We start from the raw sequence: 25,301 nt of genomic DNA, 5'->3' as shown, positions 1-25,301 counted from the left end.
TCTCTCTAATTTAAATAAAACATCATTGTTTGCATGTATTCTCATATCATTTCACTATACACAGTGAAACAATACAGCAATTACATGACTGAAAATAAATATTAATTCCATTTTTTTAATTAAAACTACATATTATACATTTTTCCTAATTGATTCAATCCTGAAAGATTTTCTTTAAGTATTATTAAAGTATATCAATAATAAGATCTAAATGTGTTTTTGTACACTGCATTTGATAAATAAGTAAATAATGATTTAAAGAGAATAGAATGCTGATTAGACAGAACTGATAAAATCTGAGCTAATCTTGTAATTCTAGAAACTAATAACATGAGAATTATTTGTGTCACTTCTTTTATTTCCTTTTTATTTGAGTCCACATATTTCTAGGATTACCGTGAGATAAAATTGTACGTTATTGCTTTGATGTCGTAAATTTTTTGTTTAACCTTTTCAAAGTAATTCTCGGATGTTTTTATCAGTAGTCTTACTTCCGAGATGGAAAATAAGGCAAGATCTGAAAAGTAAAATGAAAAAAGGATTAAATTTTTGAGTTTTTAGTAGTATTCTTCTGCTATAAAGCTGAAAACATTTATTATAATTTACGGTAAGATATAAATTAAGAATCTACTAAATTGTATTGTACAACTTTGCAATGTATTTCGTGTAAAATGCAAAGGAGTGCCGATGTTTACGTCTTCGGAGAACTCAAAACTAATTTATAAACTTGGCGCAAATTCAGGATGCATTTGTATCTGTGATGTGTCAAGATGCCTGTCTCGACTCGGGATATCTTTTTGTAAATAAATAAATTGTTTAGTAAGAGTATCCACATGACGTATTTTTCTGATATTTGATAGTTATGAGCCAGCTAGATTTTTGTTACCAGTTTATTTGCCCTTTCTCATCTCTCTGCCATACTATATGCTATACTTTGAATATTTACTCAACACAAAATCTTCTATTAAGTAACCAGACCCAATAGTTTAGCCAGAAATTTTAGAGCAAGGGATTGCAACTAAAAAAATAAGAAATATCAATTATTGTTTGAATAAAACTGCAATGCAAAAATATACAAATTATGCATTTACATTATATGTTATTGTATATGATTGGTTTATAGCAGTGGAATCCTGGTATATTAATAATAATTACATAGAATCCCTGAACAAATTGCTTACACACAGATTTGAGTCATTAGTTTCATACAACTAGGATGGGCCCTAGCAAAACTTTCAGGTCTTTGGCGCCTCTAACCCGATTTCCCCATCTGACCCGCCAATCTTTTTATTTGGGGGGATTTTCCATAGTCCCTCCTTGCAAAAAAACAAAGAAATTTACTTTAAAAACTAGTTCTTGGGCCCATTGCTATAGCAACATTGTCCCTCTTGTCAGGGCTGATTTGGTATGAATCTCATCTCCCGGAATGTGAAAGGGGAAAATATAATTTTCTCCTTTCACATTCCGGGAGGAGGTCAACGACTGCTAATTAATACTGATCTATTAATATTTGAATAGTGATCCGTGTTATACAGGTTATGATAGCCGCGTGTGATCGAAGTTGCTAACCTTAACGTCTGAAAGACTTGTTTAAATAAAAAAAAATCTTGTAAAAATGATAGAATAATTGCTTTTATGTGATAAGAAAGTGTTTATATTGTTGCAACAGATTGTATCAACTACGTGGGCAGTATGTTCTCGTAAATATCGCGTTTATAGAAAAATTATTGGGCTACAATTTTAAAAAATTAGACCTATAAATTTCCACTGTCTTTCCTTAATCTCGAGAAAAGAGTTAGATAGACGAAAATCGAAACCAAATATGGAAAACTTAGCGTAGGAAGTCCAGATTAACTATATATGAACTTTCGGTTTGGACCGGAACTCACGTTACTTCGATTCAAAAGTTCTCACCGAACAGAGTTAGATAGATGATCGGCACTACTCTATTGCTAACGTGAAAAGTATGATGAGCATGGGCAAGATGCCACTAAAAGAATTGAGAACATTGTGACAAAAAATCTCAGCCCTGCGTTGTGACGATGTCACAATAAATAATCGCTGGTTAGAATTAGTTTGGTTTATTTGATTACTGCAACGCTACACTTCAGCGCTCTGCCGAGGAGAATGCATCCCGGGAACAATTTTATGTAAAACTGGTCCATATTTAGGTGTTAATAACACGAAGAAAACCCGAAAAACTACAGGTGGCCAGCCCGTTCACCATGCCCGAACCCATGACAAACTAGCGAGGTTGCGGCCGAAGTTTTCATCTCTTAAACGTGAACGTCGAATGTCGAGCGGCGCTCGATGTTCACGTTTTAGAGATGAAAACTTCGATAGCAACCTCGCTACTATCGGCGTTCGGTGGTTTTATCCATTCGATACTGGAGGACACTTATCAATATTAGCGAGGTTGAGGCCGAAGTTTTAAACGCGAAAACGTGTACGTCGGACGTTCAGCGCCGCTTTCCTGTAAGTCTAGAAGTTTGACAATGGCGTTTGGAATGTCGAGCATGATTCCACTGACTTTCCAAACACCATTGTCAAACTTGTAGGCTTACAGAAAAGCGGCGCTGAACGTCCGACGTACACGTTTTCGCGTTTAAAACTTCGGCCTCAACCTCTCTATTAAGAAAGTATCATTCAGAAATTAAAAAGTCTGAGTGGCAAATGCTACCTGTGTGCTACTGTCGCAGTAATTAAGTGAATGTAATATATACTGTATATATATATTAAATTATATCCATTTTTGTAAGAATTATATTTAGTTTATGATTTTGTTGAATTTTTTTCCAATAGATGGCAATACGTGTAAATCAGAAAATTAAATGTAGATAGAAATTAATTGATTTACAGAAATTCAATAGATATTTTGGAGTGAGATGTACGACATTTTCCAAGTTAGACGTACGAAAAAACGTAACTGCCGAGTTCCGTTGCAATTGGTTGAACGGCCTAGGAATGTATAGCGAACAAACATCCTCATTTATATATATATAGATAGTGACTTATACTAGGTTACTTTTACACTTAACATATAAACAAATTTCAATTGTTGAAGAAATGGATATTACTAGCAGGGGATGCAATTGCTTCCTTGTATCTCCTAGGTGTGCCACTGATATAACCTAACCGTTACTTCTCATTAGCAACAGCTGTGATAATCCTGCCAAATATGTTTAAAATTTGTCTACTCAAATTTAAACACAAAATAAACTTTTTAGAAAATTTTAGACTTTTTTTTTGTCATAAAGTAAAGAATACTAGTTGAAATTTCACACTGTGTATCTAGAATAGTTTCGTCAGAACCAGGATGACAGAATTAAAGGTGTCATTAAATGCTTAGATATTGTTTAATTTTAATAAGTAAACAATGATCACTAACAAAAACTAATTGTAAACTGCTTATTGTTTGAAGGATAACAACAAATAGGATCAGTGCCAAAGGGTTGGAAATTCTGTCAACACACATTACAAAACTGATGAATGAAACAGTTAAAATAATAAATATCAGCAAAGAAAACTGAATGGAGATTAAAGAATAATTTCTAGTTTAAATTAATGTTACATATCCTGCTAGACATTCAATACTTCTTTTATTCTATTACAATTATATAACAAACTCAACTACTGGCCATCTGCCAATTTAAATATTGTTAAAAATCTAATAAAGCTATTAACTAGTTTAGTAAGGGTGGAGAAGAACACTTTAATGGCATTCTTGTGTCTAAAATACAATTAAATCAGAATTAAAATGACGTATAAATGTTCATTTCTGTCCACAGGATGGCAGTTTGAATTGCATTTGGGAAGAGATATTTTTATATTTGCTATCCTCTGATGAAGTTTGCCAATGGGTTAAGCAATTTATTTCAATAATAGTGAGTCACTTATATCAAAATTAAATGTGTTTTTCTGCAGATAAGAATGAAAAAACAGTTACAAAATATTGATTTGGTGTGTGGTAGAAGTCCTGAAAACCAATTATTTACGCCATGATTTATCAAATGAATAATTCTGAAAACATGAAAAAATGTAAACACATTTATTTACAAGTTGAGGTGGAGAGAATTAATATAAAAACAAGTAGAAATCTACCAAAATATATATATATTTATACTTGATAAATCTGAATCAATAAATTTATAAAATATAAGGAACATGTCATGTGTTTTTAATGAAAAGGAAAACAATTATAACTTCCTAAAGCTATAAATTTTAAAAAAAAGGAGGTGATAACTATGTTTTATTCCCTTTAAATTACATTATTCTTGTCAAGATTGATAAAAATATAAAGAAATGTCCCCATTAATCATTGAATCAAAGAAGGATTTTTAGAATTGTTTAATGACTAATCGAGTTAATTTTCGATTTTTATTGCTCAAAAGAATGTTTTCCAAGTTTATTTTCTTTAAAGGTCGTGTTTATAAACGAGGAAGAGAATCTACAAAGAGTATTGTCATATGCTAACGTCCTTAACGTTACTTGGCAGCTTATCTCTCTCTTCTATAATTAAAACACTTGCCGTAAATAAAGCTTAATGTGTCAGTAACGGATGGGCCTTAACAGATTACGGAACGTTTATTGTTTAATTTATGAAGTTTCTCTACTAAATTCAAAATGGCTTCAAAGTTTTTGCGTCGTTTAATTATAATTTACATCACGTCTCGTTGTAATTGTTACGTAATAAATAAAGCGAGAGAATTTAAAATTCAAACTTTCGTGATAACCAATAGCATTTACGACGGTGCGAATTTTTTAATCGCTTACGACTGTAATTGGTTCCGAATCTTCTACGTCATTTTAATTTTGTATACGTCACGTAATTTTAATTATTACGTGAAATAAAAACGCGAGAAAATGAAATTTAAATATTCGTAATAGACAATTGATTTTTTTAAAATTTTTTAAGTGTGATTAGATATTATTATTTCGTTTAAATGGTAATGTTTTTACGAGTTTATACTTTAAGGCGATGTAATAAAGTTTACGTGGTGCGTGCAATTATTTATACAGATCAGTAATGGCTGAGTCAGTATTTAGTCATTAATAACTTGTTTACGCGACTGGATGGCGATGTTGGCGGGGTTTCACCTGTCACCCAGTAACTCTATACGAAACATCTCTGTTTGTTCACCAGTTTGGTTCGATAAACATCATTTGCGGGGTTGAATTTACGTCGTAACGTACAATAAAACGCATTAACAACATCCGCTTGTGTACGAACTAAACGAACATTTAACGATTTAAATCGAACACAAGAAGGAAAAAACATCGCCCCGACCTTCGCGCAGTAACTATTTTAAATCGTAGAGTATAAATTTAATTTTGCCAAAATTTCTTTTTTTTAAAACCCTATCATTCAAGGTTATGACACTTTTTAACCGCTTAAATTTTTGCCAAAATGTCTTCCTTTTTTTAAATTTTGATTTATTTAATTAAAGTGGAAAGTAATACGCGCAATTAATGCTTGGAAGTTTGTCAATAAGTAAATTAATTAGTCGGTCCGTCGGTTGGTACATAAAGGTGTCAATGCTTCGATTATCATCATCGTGGAGTGCGTGCCAAGTAGAGTAGTAGTGAGTTGAAGTGGAGTAGTGTATTATTTTGGTGGTTCTCCAACTCTAAAATCTTGTTTTTCGCTTTATCTAGGAATGTCTTTGACGCAATTACTTAACACAAAGAGCTATGAGAACCCGCAAGTGCGTTTGTACTTAAGTTCCACATCCCTTAATTGCCGTAGACTACCTCGCTCTTCGTTATTACATCGATGATGATCTTTAAAGTGTGTTTTGTTCTCGTTTATATTTGTTTAGTGCGTGAAGGACTTTCCGAGATTTTTAAAATAAGTTTTATAGAAATACTCAAAAATTCTAAATTCTATAAAGAATCTTTTGTTATCGCGCTATTTCGAGATTTTTTTTACATCGCTACGAATTTTAATTGTTACGTTGAGTGAGAATTAAGAAATTAACCAATCACGTTTCGAAAATTTAAAAATAATTGCGAAACACCAATCGGCGTGAAGATAAACTATTGATTGCTGATTGGCTACTAAAAAAAACTGAAAAAATAGTGACAGATTTTTGCTGAGTTTGGATGAGAATTGGAAAATATGCTAATTTTAATATTGCAAATTATGTTTTCTCGGTAACGTTTTGAAATGTAAAAGAAAAAAAAATAAATCCAATCATATTTACATATTTTTTAAATTTATGTAAATTGTATATTGTTATCTTTGTTCCTATTGGATAATTTAAAATTTTGAATGGATTTTTTTTTTTTTAAATGACACACATTCGACTTGACGTGATTCGTGTTCAGGGTCTCTATCACAGTACTAATTTTGGAATCATGTCTTATCGTAATCGTCATCCGTAACGTCCCCCGTTATAAGAACAATATAAATTTAAACTATACAAACAATAAAAACGACTATAATTAGAAAGTGAGGACGAAATTTCGTAGAAAGAATCGTTTCTTTCATTTATGTACCGAGAAAACCGTGATTAATTTTGGTTAAAAAAAAAGGAAAAAAAAAGAGGGAAAGTTCTCGTGTTACAAGCTGCCCTCTGTCCCTTTAAATGCCAAATATAGTTAAAGAGGCAAGGCACGTGCCATTTTTCTCCCCATCAGCCAGACAACGATAGAGACGGATTTTACAACGCCTCCTACTAAAACGACTTTTTTAATTTTTTTCATAATTAAAATATTTACGGTTTTAAAATGGAGGATGTTTATTGCAAAATCCGAACGAAGTGAGGAAAGAATGCAAACAAGGAAGTTAAAAACAAGGATGAAAACGTAAACGATCTTAAATATTTTTCCTGTATATTGATAACTGTAATCGTTATTTTCGTAATTACTTTCGACCGACAGGATGTAAACAATATCTTGTTTCGTTCCTCAGTCTCGTGCTGCGTTGTTTACGTTATTTTTTTTTTTATAGGCCAAAAAAATACTAAACCCGATTCTCCCTCGATATTACGCCGTTCGTGTTTAATGTCGAATTAAGAAGAGACGTTAAAAAACAAAAATTTGATTTTTGGACGCCGATTCAATGTCACGTTCTAACTATATCGCTAATCTGGCGAGCGATGTTTACTTTGTAGCGATTTTCGACTTAATTAGTGTCAGAGTACAAACGGCTTGTTTGACTCCAGAAAATCGGAATTGACTCGTTAAGGAATTTCGGATTTTTGGACTTTCGATTTTCGGGACTTTGACCCTCGTTGGCACTAAATTTATACGCTAGAAACGTGTTGATGACTCTGTACAATGGAGTAAACGTTTCGACTTTTGGCAACCGTCCAGTTTAACGGAATGACCGTGTTTAATGCTAACGTCGCGTTCATTTTTTTGCGATCGCTAAGGCGTTCGATCATATGATCATTCAGGTTTCGGTATAATATATTCAATACTTTATATCGTGTAACGTAAATGTTAACGTGCAAACCCCATCGCGTAACGTTTGCGTTTTTTTGAAATGACCAATCACGTATTAAGTACTGTAATATACTGTTATTATACTAAAAGTACAGATTATTTGGGAGTAAATCTTTACTCTATTAACTCGTCATCGATGCAAATTTAAATCTGGTTTAATTTCTCATTTAATTACATTAAATGGCGCCAGAAAATCAGTAAAAAAAAAATCCGTTCCTTCTCCCTGCCGTACCCCATTTTAGTGATTTTTTTCTTGTCGTCCGTTCACAGATGTGGAGCGTTCGGAAACGGAGCCTAAACATTTGGGATTTCGTCGCGTCGCGTCGTTTCGAAAGCGAACTAACATTAATTACGCTACATTAACGTTAAACACATAAATTATCCTTTTATCTGTCAACGCAATTCATTAGATAACACTAAAAGATTAAGTGAGATTATCTGAGAAGGCCACTGTGACATCACGCGGCATTTAGGAACTGCTCGAAGTTCACTTTTATAAACACGTGATTAAATTACACTTAACGCATCCGCTTTACAGTTGCAAATAACACGAAACTCCGAGTTCGAATACGATCCGAAAGACAATGGTGGAGTAAGGGGAGACACTGAAGATATAACAATAGACAGCGTCACGTAATCGAGAATCGCGTTGCAGAAGGGTTAGAGTTGCGATGAGGATGAGAGGAAAAAAATTATTTTCGATCGCAATCGATCGCTTTCGAGCTATAATTTTGGAAGAAACGCCATTTACTATGGCGAACCTATAAATACCCGCTCGGAGTGTAGGTCAGCGTCTCTCTTATCGATTAAGCCGGGAAGTGGGAAAAGGTGTCACGATCAACCCATCGACCGCGTTCACGAACACAAGAATCGTAAACGCAACTATACCGCGATCGGAAACGCATTCGCGACGCGTTTTGCGGTCCCGTTAACGTCTAACGGGGTCGTTAATTAATCGCAAACAATAATAAAATCGCATTGAAGGCAAACAAAAGCGGACGAACGAATCGATAAACGGTTGGCAACTCCAAGAGGACATTGACGCTTGTGTGATGTCACTCTTGCAATATAATACACTTAAACACAGAATAAAAATTTAAAAAATAATAATAATAATTCGGCCTTTTTTTGTCTTTGACACATCGCGAAACATTTAAATTTTTTTACGAATTTTTAAATATTTTTACATTTATTTTTTTCCGAATTCGTACGGGGTGCTCGAGTCTACGATTTCGGGACGGGTAGGTAACAATCGTTTGCACGTATGTAAAAGAGGGTTGCTGGTTGCTATGGTAACACCCTAGACTGGCCGCCACCACTGTCTAGACGGGGGTGTTCATCGGACGGATTGGGAGGGGAGCGCGGGAAAAAGCTGGTTTTCTGGTGGAGGTCACTGCTTCGCACACGGCTTTTCGTTCCCCTCACGGATAGTATTAAGTGACGTTTCTATCCTTCGTCCGGTGTTGTGTGTTGTATGTGTTTTATTAATTTTTTTTTGGTTGGTGTGGTTCTCGCTAGGAGTGTGAAAAGCGGTCGGTGTGTTACGTGCTGTGTTCGTTACGCGTAACGAAAGGTAAGTCCTAGTGTCCGACATTCTCTTGTCTCTTCCATCGATTTTTCTCCGGCTCTTTGTCTCATTCACGTAATTTTTTTCCCTTTCTCTCCATCTCTTCGCCGGTTAACAAAGGGTGAGATCTGGCTTAACCTGTCTCCCATAAACCAAAGAAACGGGTACTTCGACTCTTATTTTAGGGGCTTTATCCCTTCTCTAACATAGACGAAATCGATTAAATATCGTATATTTGCAGATAATAGACTTTCGGCAATATGGTTGTCACTTTTATGGCTCATATTTAATTGGCTGGTGGGTTTTTTTACTCTCCTTTCCCTTTTGGCATGAGTCCCTTTGAGTCATCCATTACACTCTTACCCTAGGAGTGAGTCGCGTGATCATCGATCGAGCGCTTTTGCTCGCGGCGATTTTCGGCTCGAACCTTATATTATTTTTATGCGAGCCCGCGTGTTACGTCATTCGATTGCGTTAAATCGAGTGTTATGAGTCATTAACTATAGTCGCGCTATCGATTACCCTGCCGCTACTAGAAGTGACGCGTAACGCCACGCTCACTTTGACATCCGAACGCAAACGCGCCGAGTTCTTCGAATAACGTGACCTTGACTGTACGAAGAGAGGTGTTGACCCCGAGTTATACCGACTGCTTATAACAGAATGGAATGTAAACGTTCGACATACTCCGCCTGAAATCCGTCGCTCTCTTGTTGGTAAGTTTGCTAAAACGGGAGAATTCGGCATGGCGTGCCCTCGAACGTTCTCCGAAATCATGAAGTAACGTAATGCTAAGAACACGCGAATCCCGGGAACAACGCATCCAAATCTGCGTTCGAAAACCCGGCAATCGCACTGCTCTAGAAGCCGTTTTCGAACACTTTATGTAAATTTAACGGACAGGAATATTGACGGAAACCGTTTACTTCCCCGTTTTTAAGTTCTTTTTTCCGTTTTACTGAATGGTTGGTCGACATAGCGGAACGAGGTGTGTTAGCTATAAACGGTTCAAAACAAACTGCGGTGGCAGCAAAGAGTAAGAAGTATTCCTTTCCACTACTTTCCGAGCAAGTAAGCACGTTAAAAGAACCTCATTAGGCGAAAACCGGTACGTTTAATGGCAAAAAACCTCGTTTGTACTACAAAGAAAAAAAAACACTACCCCGTATTTCGTTGTGTAGTTCTTTTTTTAGAGGCGCCTCTAGCGGCTAATTGCAACACTGAATTTGAATTTTTTTTCCACTAAAACCGATATCTTTCGGCGGAAATTAAAAGCGAAATAGAAGATAGACTTGGAAAATTATCCGTTTTGGCTGCTCTGAGGTAATTTATAGACTTGTCAGCCAAGAATCTCGAGTAAATTAAAAGCGGAAATTCTTGACTTAATTATAGTAATTGGGGATTGTTTAAAGTTGTTTTGTCATCTCTGCCTTGTTTGACTTGAATATAAGTCAAGTTAATTCATCTCTTCTGATTAACGAACTACTTACGACTTTCATTGAAAAGTTCGAATAAAAAAAAACGCTAAATGTCGTTAATAACATATTTGAAGTTTGGAAACCAAACGCCTGTAGGGTAATTACGTAAACCTTCGGGGAATGTTAGGGAAATTTTCTTTAATTGAAAGTTTTTGCGATTATTGATTCTCACTATTTTTTTTCTCTCTCTTTCTCGTTGTTATTGCTAAACTGAAATGTCATTAAACTTCCGTCCGTAATCAGAAATGTCTAATGTTCGGTAAAAAAAAGGAAATTGGTAAAATTTCCTTCATTAAAAACGTTCCTCTTTTATGATGACACTAACGTAAAAAAGGGTTATTCCAAGACGAGAACAATTCCTTGAGCATCCCTAACTATCCTAATCTTTAATTATAGCTTTATTTAATAATTTCATACGAAAAATTCGAGCGTTGTAAATTGCAGTGGAGCTTATCGGAAACTGCATTTGGCATACACCCGGCCTTTGTCCTTGATGACTGAAACCAGGCCATCTGCCGATCACGTGACCGGGCCTCGCGCACGTGCTGGCTTCGGGAGGGGAGTCGAACGTTGACCCGTTTCGTCTACCGAAAGGAAGGTTCCCCCCTCTTTCTACATTTCTGTTACGGAGGAGTTTGGAATCTCGAGAATTCTCGTCCTTCGACGCGAACGGCGCCGGGAAATTTTTTGGAAAAATTCCCGCTGCCGGGAAGCCGACGTTAAAGGGTTTTGTTTTTAAAGACCAACTACCCAAAAGGACCCCCTCAGTAGCGTCTGGTCGTCTGTACTTGGAAGAGGTGACTTGGACCGGTTGTAAGGAGACCCTTTAAATTCCCCGAGAAAAATTCAAGAGTTCATACAACCCTCCCCCGATTCGGGAATTAAATCGTAGGCGATTCGGGATTTTCTTTCCTTTTTTAGGGCGACGAATACCAGAAATTTCCCCAGAATTGCCGTGTAATTAAGGGATTAAAAATTCCGTGGCCGTGTAGGCCGTCGGAAACGTCATAAAATTCCGAGACTTTTTCGAAATTATTTGTTCAGTTAACTTGTCTCTTTCCCTCTCGACGCGGGTTAAGTATGGTGCAAGGCCAAATAACTTTCCCTCTTCGCCTCCCGGTTCACAACACAACCAACCCCCCTATCGTCTTTTTCCTTCTCGTCCCGATATATCTGGATTTCGTCCAAAATATTTCCCTCGTAAATATTTTTCCAAGCGGGTCTCTTTCGCTTCTCTAAAAGCGCATTTTGACATCGCAAAAAAGGGGCGCAGCTGCTGCGTGCTCAAATTTTTACCCTCCGCTCTTGAAAGTCTCCTAAATTGCGTTCGTGGGGAGCTTCTCGGCATTACCTGGTCGGATCACGTGACAGCTCGGACAAAGGGGGGAGAGACCCGGGGCTAGGGCGGGGGTGTGTGTTAGATGGATCTTGATGATTCGACCAGCTGCACCCCCTCGGCGTTGAGTCATCCGCTGACGGACAGGAAATAACAAAATGGTTTTCGATCGACGACGACGACCAGAGAGAGGGAGGGAAAAGTTTAGAAAATTAGTAATGCTATATTCCAATTACGCCTCACTCCACTGACGCGAGTATTAACTTGGCATGGGCCATGCGAGACCTTGAAACTTCAAAAAATGTACATTTAGTAAATATATATAGATCGGGGTGGGCGAGAGAAACCGAGTTTTCTGTTCCAATTTCGGTTCAGTTGAAAAGGGGGTTCGTTGTTTTTACCAGTTTCTGCTAACTAGAATGGAAAGCTGCACCATCAGGTGCTTTACCAGATAGTCACATGAGTTTGGATATTCTTAGAGTTGTTTACGACATACACTGCATCTTTATTCCTTTTTTTTTTTTCTTTCATGAGTTATTACAATTTTTTTTTTTTTTTTTTTTTAGTTTATCTAAAATATGGGAGTTCGAGCAAGTAGACAAAAGGCGGACATCACTGCGCCCCCCACCAAAGAGAGCAAGAAGCTCAAACGAAGAAAGAGCAAAAAGGAAAGCATAACTGCAAATGGAGATTCCGGAATCGAAGAAGTCTCTATTCAGGTTTGTATCTCGTGCCTCCTGAGAACTTTCTGGCTGTATTTTGTTGATGCCACAATAATTTTGGATATTTCTCCCTATCTCAGGGGAAGTGGATCAGTTTGGGTGTTTGTCATAAACAGTAGCTAATTCCATCAATTATGAGTTTAAGGAATATCCTGTGTGCTTCCCATTTTGGGCAGTGATGGTCTTCTTTCCTAAAAGGGAAACAACCGTGACTCATTCTTTGAGATCTACTTTGGTTTCCTAGCTTCTGGTTGGTGGAGTGTCTTGATTGGAGGGTAGTATATCTTGTCAGAATTTTGGGTGGAACTTACTCCTCACTTCTCGTGGGAAAAGTTTGTTAAACTTGGCATTTTATCACAAGATTTGGAAGAGGGGAAAGCTTACAGAATTCGCTTCTGTTGTTTTATCTGAAGTTCTTGTTCAAAGTCCAGAATGGTAGGCTGTAATGTTGAGAATATTTATCTAAATAACCAACTAGAAATTATTTTATGCTTTTAACTATTCTTTTAATAATTTGTTTGGGAGACAGTTTTGTTGAACTGTTTCCACTGCATAACTTAAATTCTGTTTTTTTTTTTTAATTTTATTTTCATTTTAATTTCTAAATATTTTATTAAATTACTTTAAGTAAAAAATGAGAAAGTTGTTGGTACAATGTTTAAAATATTTCTTCCCCTATCTAAGGGTATGAAGCAGTGTTTAAACTGGTTAAGTGCATTATTAAAAACTAATTTCCTTCCTGTAGGTCTGATATTTAATGAGGAAAGCTGGATAAATACTTTTCCTATTTTTAGTGCATGTGTGCTCTTCAAACTAACTTTATTACCTTGCTGTCTATAAATTCTTCCAAATATTTATCTGCTGGCGTGTGCCAAATTCGGAATCTGTGTCAGAAATGAACTGCGTATTAATTTTTTTTAGATGGTTTGATTCTTCTAATTAAGTTTTAACTTTAGAGAATTTTTTAAAAATAATTTTAACTGATTTTAAAAGACCATTTTTTAGTATGTGACAGTACCTTATAATTTTTTAGAATTTTAAGTATATGTGGGAGTTATTTATGTCTGTGCTTTGTGGACTGTGTACCTTCATAAGGAAACTTCTTGCTCAAAAGGTAGCATTTCAGTTATCTAGTAAAGTTTTTTTTTTCTTTATTTGGAATGTAATGATTTTATTGTCATAGAAATAACTTTTTAAAGGAGGTTTGTTTTGATATCCAGTCCCTCTCTGACTCCAATCTAGAATTATTTTTTAATATGCTGCTTTGCTTTTGTAACAAATTAATATTTCTGACACTATTAGTCAAGCCAGTTTTTGCTTTCTCGTTTTAAGATTTAACTGGATTAGCTTTTTGGCTGCTAATTAAATTTATTTAAATAATTGTATCAATACAATTAAAAGTTTTGTTTTTAAATTTTTCCTGTATAGAACACTGAAACGGATTCTATAGTTAAACCAGATGAGATAAAACCTGAAGAGGCTAACGAAGCTAAGAAAATAGAAGTGGCACCCCCACCAGATGCTCCTGTTGAGCAAAAGTCTGATACAAGCAATAAAGAAAATGCTTCTCCCAATTTAACAGAACAAAATCAAACGCAGACAAAACCACAAGAAATTTCAGCTGAAGTACAAAAGGAAGTGGTTACCAATGAAGAGCCAAAAGCTGCTCAACCTGCAGTTGCAGAGAATGCTCCTTCTCAAGAACCACCACTTGAACCTAGTGTTGCTTCACCAAAAGAACAACCTGCACCTGTTCCAGAAACACCAAAAGAGGAAGCAAAAGCAGCACCAGAAGCACCAAAACAAGAAGAACCAACTGTTCCAGCTGAAGCTCCAAAAGCAGAAGAGCCACCATCTGTTCCTCTTTCATCTCCAGAGACTCCAAAATTAACAGAACAACAACCTTCATCACCTGAAGCAACTAAAGTAGAAGAGCAAACTCCAGCTCCACCATCAGAACAGCCAAAGCCCGAACCTGTACAAGTGCCTGAAGTATCCAAAGAACAAGTTACTGAAGCACCTAAATTAGAGGAACCAGCACCTGCTGAACCACCTAAAACAGAAGTAAACACTCAAGAACTAGCAAAAGAAGAAAAAGTGGCAGAACCAGTGGTACAACAATCGCAAGAGAAGCCCGTGGAAGTACAGGAACAACCTTCTGTTCCTGCTCCAGTGATAGAAGAACCAAAGAAAGAGCAAGATGCAATTCCAGAATCTCCAAAAGAACCAGAGAAAGTAATTCCACAAATTAAAGAACAGCCACCAACTCCCATTCTAGAGTCACCCAAATCTCCAGAAACTGCGCCACCCACTGAGGTGCCAAAAGAAGAAAATGTAGCTCCACCAGTTTCTGAAGCTCCAAAAGAACAAGAACCAGCACCAGCAAGTGAAACGGCACCAAAAGAGGAACAACCTACTGTAGAATCTCCTAAGGAACAACCTACTGTAGAATCTCCTAAAGAACAACTTGTCAATGGTGTTCCCGAACAGACAGTTTCACCATCTGAAGCGAGTTCTCCCCAGGATGTTTCCGAACAGGTTAAATCAGAATGTGTTAAAGCAGAAAGCACGATAGAACCTGCAAAAACTGTTGCCGAAGAAACTAAAACGGACAATGTAGCAAATAGTGAACATGTTAATGCAATTCCAGTGGTCCCCGCAGAAAGCAAACCCAATAGTGAAGTTGTAGAGAAAAGCCCTAGTGAACCCATAGCTGAATCTCAACCTGTAAGTATCACTGTTATACAAATTTAAGATTATGCAGAGTTTTAAATTTAATAGCTTTACTTGAATTTTGTTGGTATTAAATGTGTAGAGCCAATTTGTAACGGAAATGCTCTGTTTATTCATATGTATTCTAACTGTTTAACTTTTCTGAATTTAAAGTTTAGAATTAAGTCAGTGTTTCAAAATAGTTTATTTTTCTACAGGTGTATTTTTAGAGTTGGAATACTCATGACAAAATTTTTAGTATGCAAAAACAAATAGTGTCTTTTTGATATTAGAGATTATTAGGAATGTATTACTAAGAAATAAGTTGAAAAGGTAAATTTTTGAATTCTGCACGAAAATAGATGTTGTTTAACTTGTTAAGAATCCAAGAATTTATTCATGTCACTTCTCAAAGATCTGGTGTTATAGATTTGGAAAGTGACAATTTATATTTTAAAAGTTAGAAATTTATGAATCTTAAACTTTAACAGGATTACTATTGTATATGTATTTTATATGCACGTGCTTTCTTTATTCTCTATTTTTAACATTGTTGAAAGATCGTCACTAAATTCTGTTAATAAACTATTGAAATCAAATTTGATGCTAGATTTTTCTGGTTCCAATAGTATTTTTTCTAATCTATTTTTAATTAGAATGATCTGAATAGACAATTTTGGACAAAGAAACCAGTTACTATCAATATCCAGCTATTAAGATTTATGTACTTACTGATGAATTAATATACAGTATTTTAGAAAGTTTGTTTTTATGATCGTATTATTTTGAGATTAAATATGAAAAAAGTTCAGATTCAAGGTTTATTTTCCGGATATAGTGGCTTAATTCCAATCTGTGTCTGGCTTTATGCCAAACGGTTTGTTCACTGTCTCAAAGTTTTAACTATTTAAATACATTTTGACAAAATTAAGCTTATATTTTAATGTAAATATTTAGTTGGTTAGTTTTAAAATTCTTTTCATAATAGATATGAATGTGTTGATGTAAAATATGATCATGTTTTTTGATATTATTTAAGTGCTAATAGGACTATTTTAAAATTGGTGCATTATTCCTAATTGGAATTTTGAATTATATGAAATTTTACATTATATTAAAGACCCTAAGTTTTTGACATTTTATGGATGAAATTTAATAATGTAAGATAACTTTTCATTGAACTTTTAAAGATAACACTAGAAGTAAATGTTTTCTTTTAAATCTGAAAATATCTGATTTAATATATTTAAATATTTTATACTCTATTAATGTTTATATAATAATAAAGTTTACATATGTATAATCTTTTCTGTACGTATATACTATGTCTGAGATATAAATTGTTGTAGAAATCAGCAGCTGCAAAGATTCTAACAACTTTCACTTGGGAACATGGAGGAAAGGAAGTTACTTTATGTGGAACTTTTACTAATTGGACAGAACAGTTAACTCTAACAGAAAAGTAAGTTGTTTTTTATATTGTTATATTTTTGAATTATCAATTTAAATATTAGCCTGACAAGAACCACAAAACTATCTTCAAATAAAACTATTAATTTATCCTTTCTATAAATTGTATTTTTCAAAATTATGTATTGTCTCAATTTGTCATAGTCATTCTTTTTGAAAAAAATTTCTGGCTACATTACTAGAATTTTTCTAAGAAATTTCTTTATTTCTATTGGAAATATAAATTTGATCCTGTCAGATTCAGAATACAATGCCGTGCCATATACAAAAGAATGTCTGATTAGAATGAACAACTGTGTAATTAATGTCATGTTTTTGCAGTAACAAATCCTTTTGTTTTTCAAATTATCCATTTCCTGCATTTTTTTCATAACTTAAATTCTTATTTAAGATTGCAGAAATTTAAATTACTTATAAATTAATCACAAATTACTGGTTTATTCATTTTGAATGAGTAATTTTTTAATGATTAAACAAATTTGTCACAGGCATGCCAGCCTCTAATAGCCATTTATTACTAATAATACTCATAAGGACATTACATTCAATATAATAACTCATTTTTATTCTATACACTGTTTTTGGAAACAACAATTTTAGTGTCAAAGGTTATTCCAAAACTGTATGTTATTAACACTGAAGGCCTAATTACAGCATTTAGCAACATTGTTAAATCTATTATACATTACATTAATGTTTGTGATTTGCTATTTTTCACAAGTTTGAAGTCATTAACTACTGTTCCAGTCTGAGCAGTCTGACTCTGCCTCTTAATCAGATCTTAATGCTTTAGACTATTTATTAGTTTTGAGTCTATGCTGCAGTTGATATTTTTTGAACAGAGAATTAATAACAGCTTATTAAGTACTTCTTGCTTTTTCTTTTATTCAAGCAGTTACTGTTGGAGCACCACTTTTTGGCTGATTTCTTCTGGAAGAGTCTGACACATTTACATAAACAAAATTTAAACACAGTATATAGTCTTCCTCCTTCATTTTTATTTATTTGTCTCATTTTTTTTCTACTGTATGCTCATAAAATCTCATGAATTACTGAGACAATAAGTCATATTTCATCTTGATGATGATCATTTAGTGTTTTTATGACTTGTAAAACATGCAAAACAAATTATTTCCATTGCTTTTTTCAAGGCATTATCAAATTAAATAAACCTGAAGTCTAGATATTGTTTGTAAAAAGGATAGTCACCTGTTTGCATATTAAATTCTATATAGATAAAATATTTTGAGAGAAACTTTGACGTAACTTTGTAAATATAAAACATTTAATATTAAGTGGATTTTGAATATAAAAACATCTAGAATATAGTGTTTCACAATGATATTTGGAATATTCAAATATGTGATATAATCTTATATTGCATGTTTGAATTTATTAAAAATTGAGTTTCTAAAGAAATTAAGATTGAATTCAAGCAACATTTTGGAAAGATGAAGAGTGAAAAAATTTGATTTATACAAATGTTAGTCTTAGGAAAAATAAATGTCTTCCATTTTGTTTTCATTGTCTTGACAATAAAAAAATTTTTCAATAAAAACTGAAATGTGATGTACTGGTATGTCTGTTAACGATAATTCTTAAGTTATTATATATAAGCATACATAAATTTGAAGTGTATGTCAGTGAATATATCAGACAATATAATAAAATTTGTTTTTCCAGCTATGAGTTTTGCACTTTAAGCAAACAGCAGAACTAACATATAAAGTTTTCAATGCTAAAACTCCTCCCTGTTGGAAGATAATTGCAAATTATAATTAAAATTTTTTCTTGATATAACCTAATTACAACAAAGAAATGAAGTGATAGTTTTTTCCCCTGGTGAAATTTTTGTAATTATGTTAATTTTCTGCTTGAATAATTCAAGAATAGTTTTAACTAAATCATTTTAACAAATTTAATGCTTTACCCATTTTTAAATTTAATTTTATTAATATGAATAATAAATATCAATATAGCAGATCTACACTTGTCAGGTTTCAGTCGTCTTTGTATGGAAATCATCTATCTTAAATATGACTTTATTTCATCAATTATACTTGTCATGGTAAATAGTTCATATTAAAGAGCATATTTAATAGGAGAAAATAAATAAATAAATTTTAAATTTGATTTATCATTATCATCTGTTCCTTTTTTAAGTATGAAGCAGTGTTTCTTACATTGTATAAATTTATCTTGTTGTTTATCATTTTATTTCAAATAGTGTATATTAAAATACCTACTTCAGTCAATATTTTCTGTTAGCTAACTCAACTTTATTATTATTGATACTAATTTATCTGTTAGTTTATTGACTTTAGTAGGTCATGTGATACACTGATGTACTCTGTTCATAATTCTAGATATAATATGTTTACTGAAAGCATAATCTTTCAGTAATACATCTAATCCAATAATGAACTGAATTTTCTTGTTTGTGCTCATAAATGTTCATATTCTGATATTTATTCAAATATTATTTCAATTATAGTTAATGTTTTTTACATTATATACAAAATTAATAAAGAGGAGGTATATAATGTGAGGGTTTTTCACATTATATATCAGAGTAAATAAGATCTTTCTTCATGGGAGACAAAGAAAAGCATTGTGTTAGATTACCTTAATTAATGGAAACATGATATTTCACTACTGATACATAATAGCATGCATAGAATTTTAATAAAATTCAATATGTTGTCCTTTAAGATCAAATATTTTCAGTTTTTTTGCAAATTGTATTGAAGCAATTACTTCTATTTAGATAGATAAACTTATTCTAAAAGTTAGGATTTCTGCTAGCTCAGTGTTTTTCAACCTGGGGTCACGGGTGATATTAAAGGGGGATCACAAAACAATAATGAAATCATTTTGAGAAAAAATCATTTATTATAAACTTATAAACATTTTATTTACAATGAATACACATGTAAAGAAAAGAAATTAATGCGATGGTTGCATTTGTTTTTCATTTAAAATTTTCTCCCTATGTGGATCCACATATGGAGAAAAACACAAAAGCAAATTGTTTTAGAGTGATAAAAGACGATTCCTTTATTTAGTTTTTGGTGCAACCATAGACAAAAAACCCTTTTCACAGAGATAAGACATGGCGAAAGGGATTAATATTTTCAATGCTTCTGTGACTAAATTTCCATATTCATGTCGATGAGCAAGCGAAAATGTATTTAAATCTTCAGATGTAAATTGCAGTTGTAGTGTTTTGTCAGCAGACATTTCGATGAGCTGGTCTTGAATCTTAACTGGTAACTTAGTAGTGGTAACATTTTCACTAAATGGATTAAAATTTACATTTATAATTACAGTCAAAATTCAATTAGTAATAGTAAGGCTTACTGTTGTTATTCCTTTGGTGGGGGTCGCAAAATATTAATTTTATTTATATTTACTATTTTGGGGGGGGGGGTTTGCGAAACTAAGAAGGTTGAGAATCACTGTGCTAGTTGAAACTGATAATGACTTGATCTAACACTATTTAATTTATTTTCTAAAGATAATTATCAATACCATAGTCAAATAGTTGCTGCTGTTTGTTGTTGTTGCTGATCTTTGGACATGGTCAAAGATTAATTGGGCCAAAACCAAATTTTTATTTGTTAATATTAAAACACTATAAATTTTATTAATCCAATTCTTCTGTTTACTTATTAACATATCATTTCCAGAACACCAATTAAGTGTAATTTTTTAATGCACAATCTTGGAAAATTTTTACATTAATTCTTTTGAATAATAACTTTCAAATTGTTAACTCCTTCATTGATGATGATTTTTCTCTTTATACTCCAGAGAAACATGCTTGTAACCAGGGTTGTGGCATTAGTACACAAAACTGCTTGCTGATTCTAACTTCTTTTTGATTCCTATTCCTTCTAAAAGCTATATGTATATATAATGAGGGTAATCATCACCTCTGTGTGAATCATCAGGCTATTTTTAGGATTATACTTAAACATATTGAATTCAAGCTACAAGTTTGTATCAAAGTCAGAGTAAGTAAACTTTTTATTGACTGACTCCTCCAAAATTGCTTCAGATGTGGACTCCACAATTCTAGGGCTGGGGCTGCTTTCAGATGGTTGACTGTCACACCACTGAGTGGCACCACTCAGTTGTCTGTGTGAAAGGGATGTTCTGCAGGAACTCTCCACTTTTCTACTACAGTGCTATAACTTTCTATATATGATATTTATATTACGCTTCTTAAATAGTATACTTAGATTTTTTAAAATAGTTTTCAATGAAAAAATGTTATCAATTAAATAGTATTTAAATTTTATATTTCCTCATAATATAAAATAATTTAAAAAATTTTTTTTCAGATATCCTTGTGTGATTTTAATAAAGAATTTATAAATTTTGTTACAGAAATTAAAATTGAAATGAATTATTTTAGTATTGTTTATTTTGAAATGAAAATGTGAATTATAAAATTGCAAAGTTGCTTCCTTGTGAGGACTTAAAAATGAACTGACTTTTTTATTATTTGGTAGTCACTTAAGTGCTTGTCTCTATATATGAGCAAGCATACAAGCATTGCTAACTTCTTTTGTGTTAGTCTACTGTGATTTTCTACTTTAATTTTCTGCAAGCTTCAATTTATGTATTTAGAAAATTATGTTAAAGATCTGTAAAAAAGCAAAATTGAGTGTTTAAATATAAAGATGAAACTGTTTTATTTTAGTCATATTGCATAAAAAAACCACAAAATAGTCTTCTTAAGACTTATTATTTTTGTTGCATCTATTGTTAATTTATTGATACAGAATCAGAATGTTCAATAGAAACTTAAAGCCATGTTCAATGCTCTTTCTAATTTTCAAACATGTTTCCTGAATTAAAACTTCAGGGTAAATGTCAAGTATACATATCCATAATATAGCAGATATTAAAATCTATGCTTAACTGTTTGTCAAAACTATTCCAGTTTGGCTGCTGTGAGAAATTACAGCAATCAGGGCAGATCTACATACTGATGAAATAGTACATTTCATTAAATACTAATGGATACTCAATTTAATATTTTGCCATTACATTAAGATTTACTAAACCTCAAATATTGAACATTCTGGTTTATGTAATATATTTTTCTTTCAGAGATAATGTCTTCTGTACTACATATGATGTTCCAGAAGGGGAACACTATTTCCAGTATTGTGTAGATGGTGTTAAAACTATTAATAATTCACTGGTAAGAATCTTCAATTGAAAATTCTTAAAGTTCCTTTATCTTGCTTTTTTTAATTTTTAAAAATTTTATTGTATTTTAATTTCCACAGCAAAAGACTGAAATCCAGGATCACGGAGAAGTCAATGTCATTGCCATCAAAGCAAGTGCAGAATGAAGAATGCAATCAGATATGCAACTTGCATTTTCCTTTGAGGATTACTTGATTAAATATCCAAATAAAAACAATTGGAATATTTAATCAAACCACAGACTGAATTTTTGTACATTGGCACACAATTCTTCATGTTAAAAAGTAGTTGTGTGTAAATTAGTGTAGTGTTATTTGATCAATATCATGTTCGGACTTTTCCAGGGCAGTTATTACACAGTACGAGAGAGACTTTTCCGTTTTTGGTGGTTTAGAATAAAGACTAGTGAAAATGTGAGTTCCTGTTCTTCGGAAGACGGATGTCATAGTAGATATATGGAATCCGTCTTTGTGTCTATGAAGACTTTTGGTTTTTTCTTCCATTTGACGTAAAAAATCTTAAGATTTTATTTGCTCACAATGATTTTGTAATGAGTGGGTGCCTTAATTTACTGTTTCCCCACTGATTTTTATAATCAAGTGTTATGAACTCTTTTATATTTTGATAATTCTGCTAACAATGGGTGAGAAATGTATTGGCTTCTGTTTCAAATTTAGATTTATAAATGAGCTTTAAATCATAGATAAATGTAACTTTTGTCTTTGAAATAATCAGATTTATATAATTTTAGGGTTTTTCCATTTTGAATTTTTACTTTTAGGACTAAAATAAAATCATGTTAAGCAAAATGTACAATACTGTGTCTTTTGTTTTTGTTTTTTTGTAATTTCATGCAGTTTTGATGTTTACCTTTTTAAACTACTTAAATTACAAAAAGCAGGAAGATTTCCAATTTGTAATCTAAAATCTCAACTAATTTTGGACATGTGACCTACTGAGAGTGACACACACTCCTATCAAAATATATTCATAGAATCGAATTCAAATCCTAGCAGTTTGACCTATTAATAAAATGTTTAACTTGCCTTTAAAATAATTTAAATCTTAAATTCCTGTCAAAATTATGCACTATAGTAATGCAATCCTGTCTTCCAATTTGAAAAGAATAAATTTTATCCAATTTCACTAATTATTATTAACTCAATTATTTTAAAATTATTAAAGATTGAATACCTTCATATGCTTTTGTATGAAGTATTCTACATACGGGGTTGTATTAGAATATATTCAATAAAATTCATGAATTTTTAAGGTCAATATTTAACAGATGTTGATACCTAGAATGTATCATTTTGAGACTGAGATATATATTTCAATCTAGTATGGCATATTTGAAGCTCTAAAATAATATATACAATAGAAAGATTTACAAATTATTAAAACAACCAAAAGGATATTTGAATATCCAATATCTAGACCTGGTACTTTTTGATCTACCTAAACCTTTACAAAACACCCCAATACCAATTATAATGTGAAATTCTATAAACCTCTTGATAGAAATGACATTTTTCAAAATTACCAAGCAAATCTGTAAAGATTATGCTAAGTTTTTAAGATCTTTATACATAAAACATATTACTTCTACACTTCTGTAAGTGCTTATTTAATGGTTTCATATATTCTACAAATGTAACAGAATAATTTTCTTTTAAAAGATTTCTCAAATGATGGTTCGATAAAAGCCAAAAACACTTTCAATAAAAGAGCTGTAATTTCCTTAAGTGGTTTAAAAGCTGATTCTAAGTATTTGAATCTTGACTTGTTTACATTCATTTATAATAAAATGAAGAAATTAAATATGCATGTGTAGGGAATTAAACTCCTGAATAATTTGGAATCACAAAATGTCATTTGTAAAAGTATTTTTAAATAAATGCCTACCTAGGAGTAGGTGTTTATATGGGTTCAAAGCTAATCTGTCAAGCTTAAAGCCATTTTATTAGGTAACACTCATTAAATACAGCTGGATAAGCAAGCCAATCACAAAGCCCGTTTCAAATTAGACTGACTTTCCATTGCTGTATTAAAGGTACTGTACTTTACTAGGTAAAGCGCCTATTTTTGGAAGCAGGCTGTGTACTTAGCTTGTATTTTACATTTACTGTTGGAGAAAGTGAAAAAATGTCTACTAGAATTTATGTGGTATAAATTTTACTTAAAAGTTATCGCCTGTTATAATAAAATGGACGAATGAGAAGTTAGAAATCGTTTCGAAATGACGCAACAAGTTAAGGTTTCATTGACGTATTGTGTCATTACGCAATTAGCCTATTAATCTAATATGCGTAACAGTGTTATCTGGTGTGGATTAAATAATTTCTTTGTTAAATTGGGTGTGTATTTTTCGGCTAATTTTAATATATAATAGCAAATTTAAGAACTGACCTTTTTAATGACATTGGAGAAAACCAGACGAACTTTGTAAGAAAGCGCCCCCTTAAGAAATTTTTGATACTCTTATCGAATCTAATTCGTGTGTTTTCTATTTCGTTTTTAAAAATTTGGTTGTTAAATATTATTAGTATAGCTGTTTAATGAAATATTGATGGATAAACTTGTTTTAGATATTTGATGATTGGATTCGAGCAAAACATCGTGAATTCGAAAATCGGTGCGTAAGAGTGGAGTAGTGTCTTACACTCACCGAAAATCGGTGCGTGTAAGACACTACTCCAGTTAATTAAAATATACGTAGAATAAAATTTCGTGTTCTTTTATGAATGAATCTACCCGCTAGTGATTGATTGGATAAAATCACAACACTGATAATGGGGGGACTCACCAGTGGCCAAGCAGTTCCGTCCGTTCCCTGAACACTGGGAGTTCGGTCGTGGGTTCGCGCCTCGCCAGGACGAGCTGGCCACGTGGAGTTTTCATGGTTTTCTCCACGTCTGAATAGGAGTCATTTATCTTTGAAAAAGACCTCCCGGAAAGCATTCCCTCTAGGCAGATCGCCCAATTAGTTGCGTTGCCGTAACTTAATTGAACAAACAGATAGTTGGTCGCGGTTTCGTACCCGATCAGTAATCTAGCCACGTGGAATTTTCCGGGTTTTCTTCGAGTGCCTAACATCTAAATAGAGTCAGTTTTACATCGAGTTTCTTCCTTTGCAGATCGTCCTTGTGCTACGTTATAGTATACCACAGCATCAAGTCCAAAACCTTCACCATCTGTCTGCTATTGTTGTAGATTTGGCAGAATTAAGAGGATATTCTTATCATTAATGCCTGCAGGAGTGGCCGGATGGCCGAGCGGTCAAGGTGGCAGCCTACCGCTCTGGGGACCCGGGGTCGAATAATCCCCAGGAATTTTTCGGGGGA

The 25,301-nt window shown here is 33.1% G+C and overlaps 1 protein-coding gene and 1 long non-coding RNA gene across 5 annotated transcripts; one reads left to right on the top strand and one right to left on the bottom strand.

The window, feature by feature from the left end:
• Window positions 1-337: 337 nt before the first annotated feature.
• LOC136978301 (uncharacterized) lies at window positions 338-24,396 on the bottom strand. Its single transcript, XR_010881198.1, has 2 exons — window positions 24,367-24,396; window positions 338-517 (listed from the first exon to the last, which is right to left on the bottom strand). It is a non-coding gene; the product is annotated as an uncharacterized lncRNA (long non-coding RNA).
• On the top strand, window positions 8,803-22,773 carry LOC136978284 (uncharacterized). 4 transcript variants are annotated; one of them, XM_067273982.1, is made up of 6 exons: window positions 8,803-9,022; window positions 12,397-12,549; window positions 13,981-15,279; window positions 16,614-16,726; window positions 21,856-21,949; window positions 22,038-22,773. In XM_067273982.1, the coding sequence occupies exons 2-6, from the start codon at window positions 12,409-12,411 to the stop codon at window positions 22,101-22,103; spliced, it is 1,713 nt and encodes a 570-aa protein (XP_067130083.1). In that variant the 5' UTR covers window positions 8,803-9,022; window positions 12,397-12,408; the 3' UTR covers window positions 22,104-22,773. The 4 variants fall into 4 exon arrangements, with proteins under 4 accessions (XP_067130083.1, XP_067130084.1, XP_067130086.1 ...); XM_067273983.1 differs by lacking the exon at window positions 8,803-9,022 and adding an exon at window positions 9,535-9,732; XM_067273984.1 differs by lacking the exons at window positions 8,803-9,022; window positions 12,397-12,549 and adding exons at window positions 12,839-12,987; window positions 13,586-13,666.
• Window positions 24,397-25,301: the final 905 nt, after the last annotated feature.

Source organism: Centruroides vittatus, unplaced genomic scaffold (genome assembly GCF_030686945.1).
Source record: "Centruroides vittatus isolate TY-2023 unplaced genomic scaffold, ASM3068694v2 contig_502, whole genome shotgun sequence".
Taxonomy (NCBI): domain Eukaryota; kingdom Metazoa; phylum Arthropoda; class Arachnida; order Scorpiones; family Buthidae; genus Centruroides; species Centruroides vittatus.
This window is presented reverse-complemented; position numbering and strand designations above follow the sequence as displayed.

Bases quoted from the DNA above. Each gene is read 5' to 3' on its own strand.
- LOC136978284 (XM_067273982.1), top strand. From the start codon at position 12,409: ATGGGAGTTCGAGCAAGTAGACAAAAGGCGGACATCACTGCGCCCCCC. The intron at 12,550-13,980 runs GTTTGTATCTCG...TTTCCTGTATAG, and splicing joins TCGAAGAAGTCTCTATTCAG to AACACTGAAACGGATTCTAT. The intron at 16,727-21,855 runs GTAAGTTGTTTT...TTTTTCTTTCAG, and splicing joins CAGTTAACTCTAACAGAAAA to AGATAATGTCTTCTGTACTA.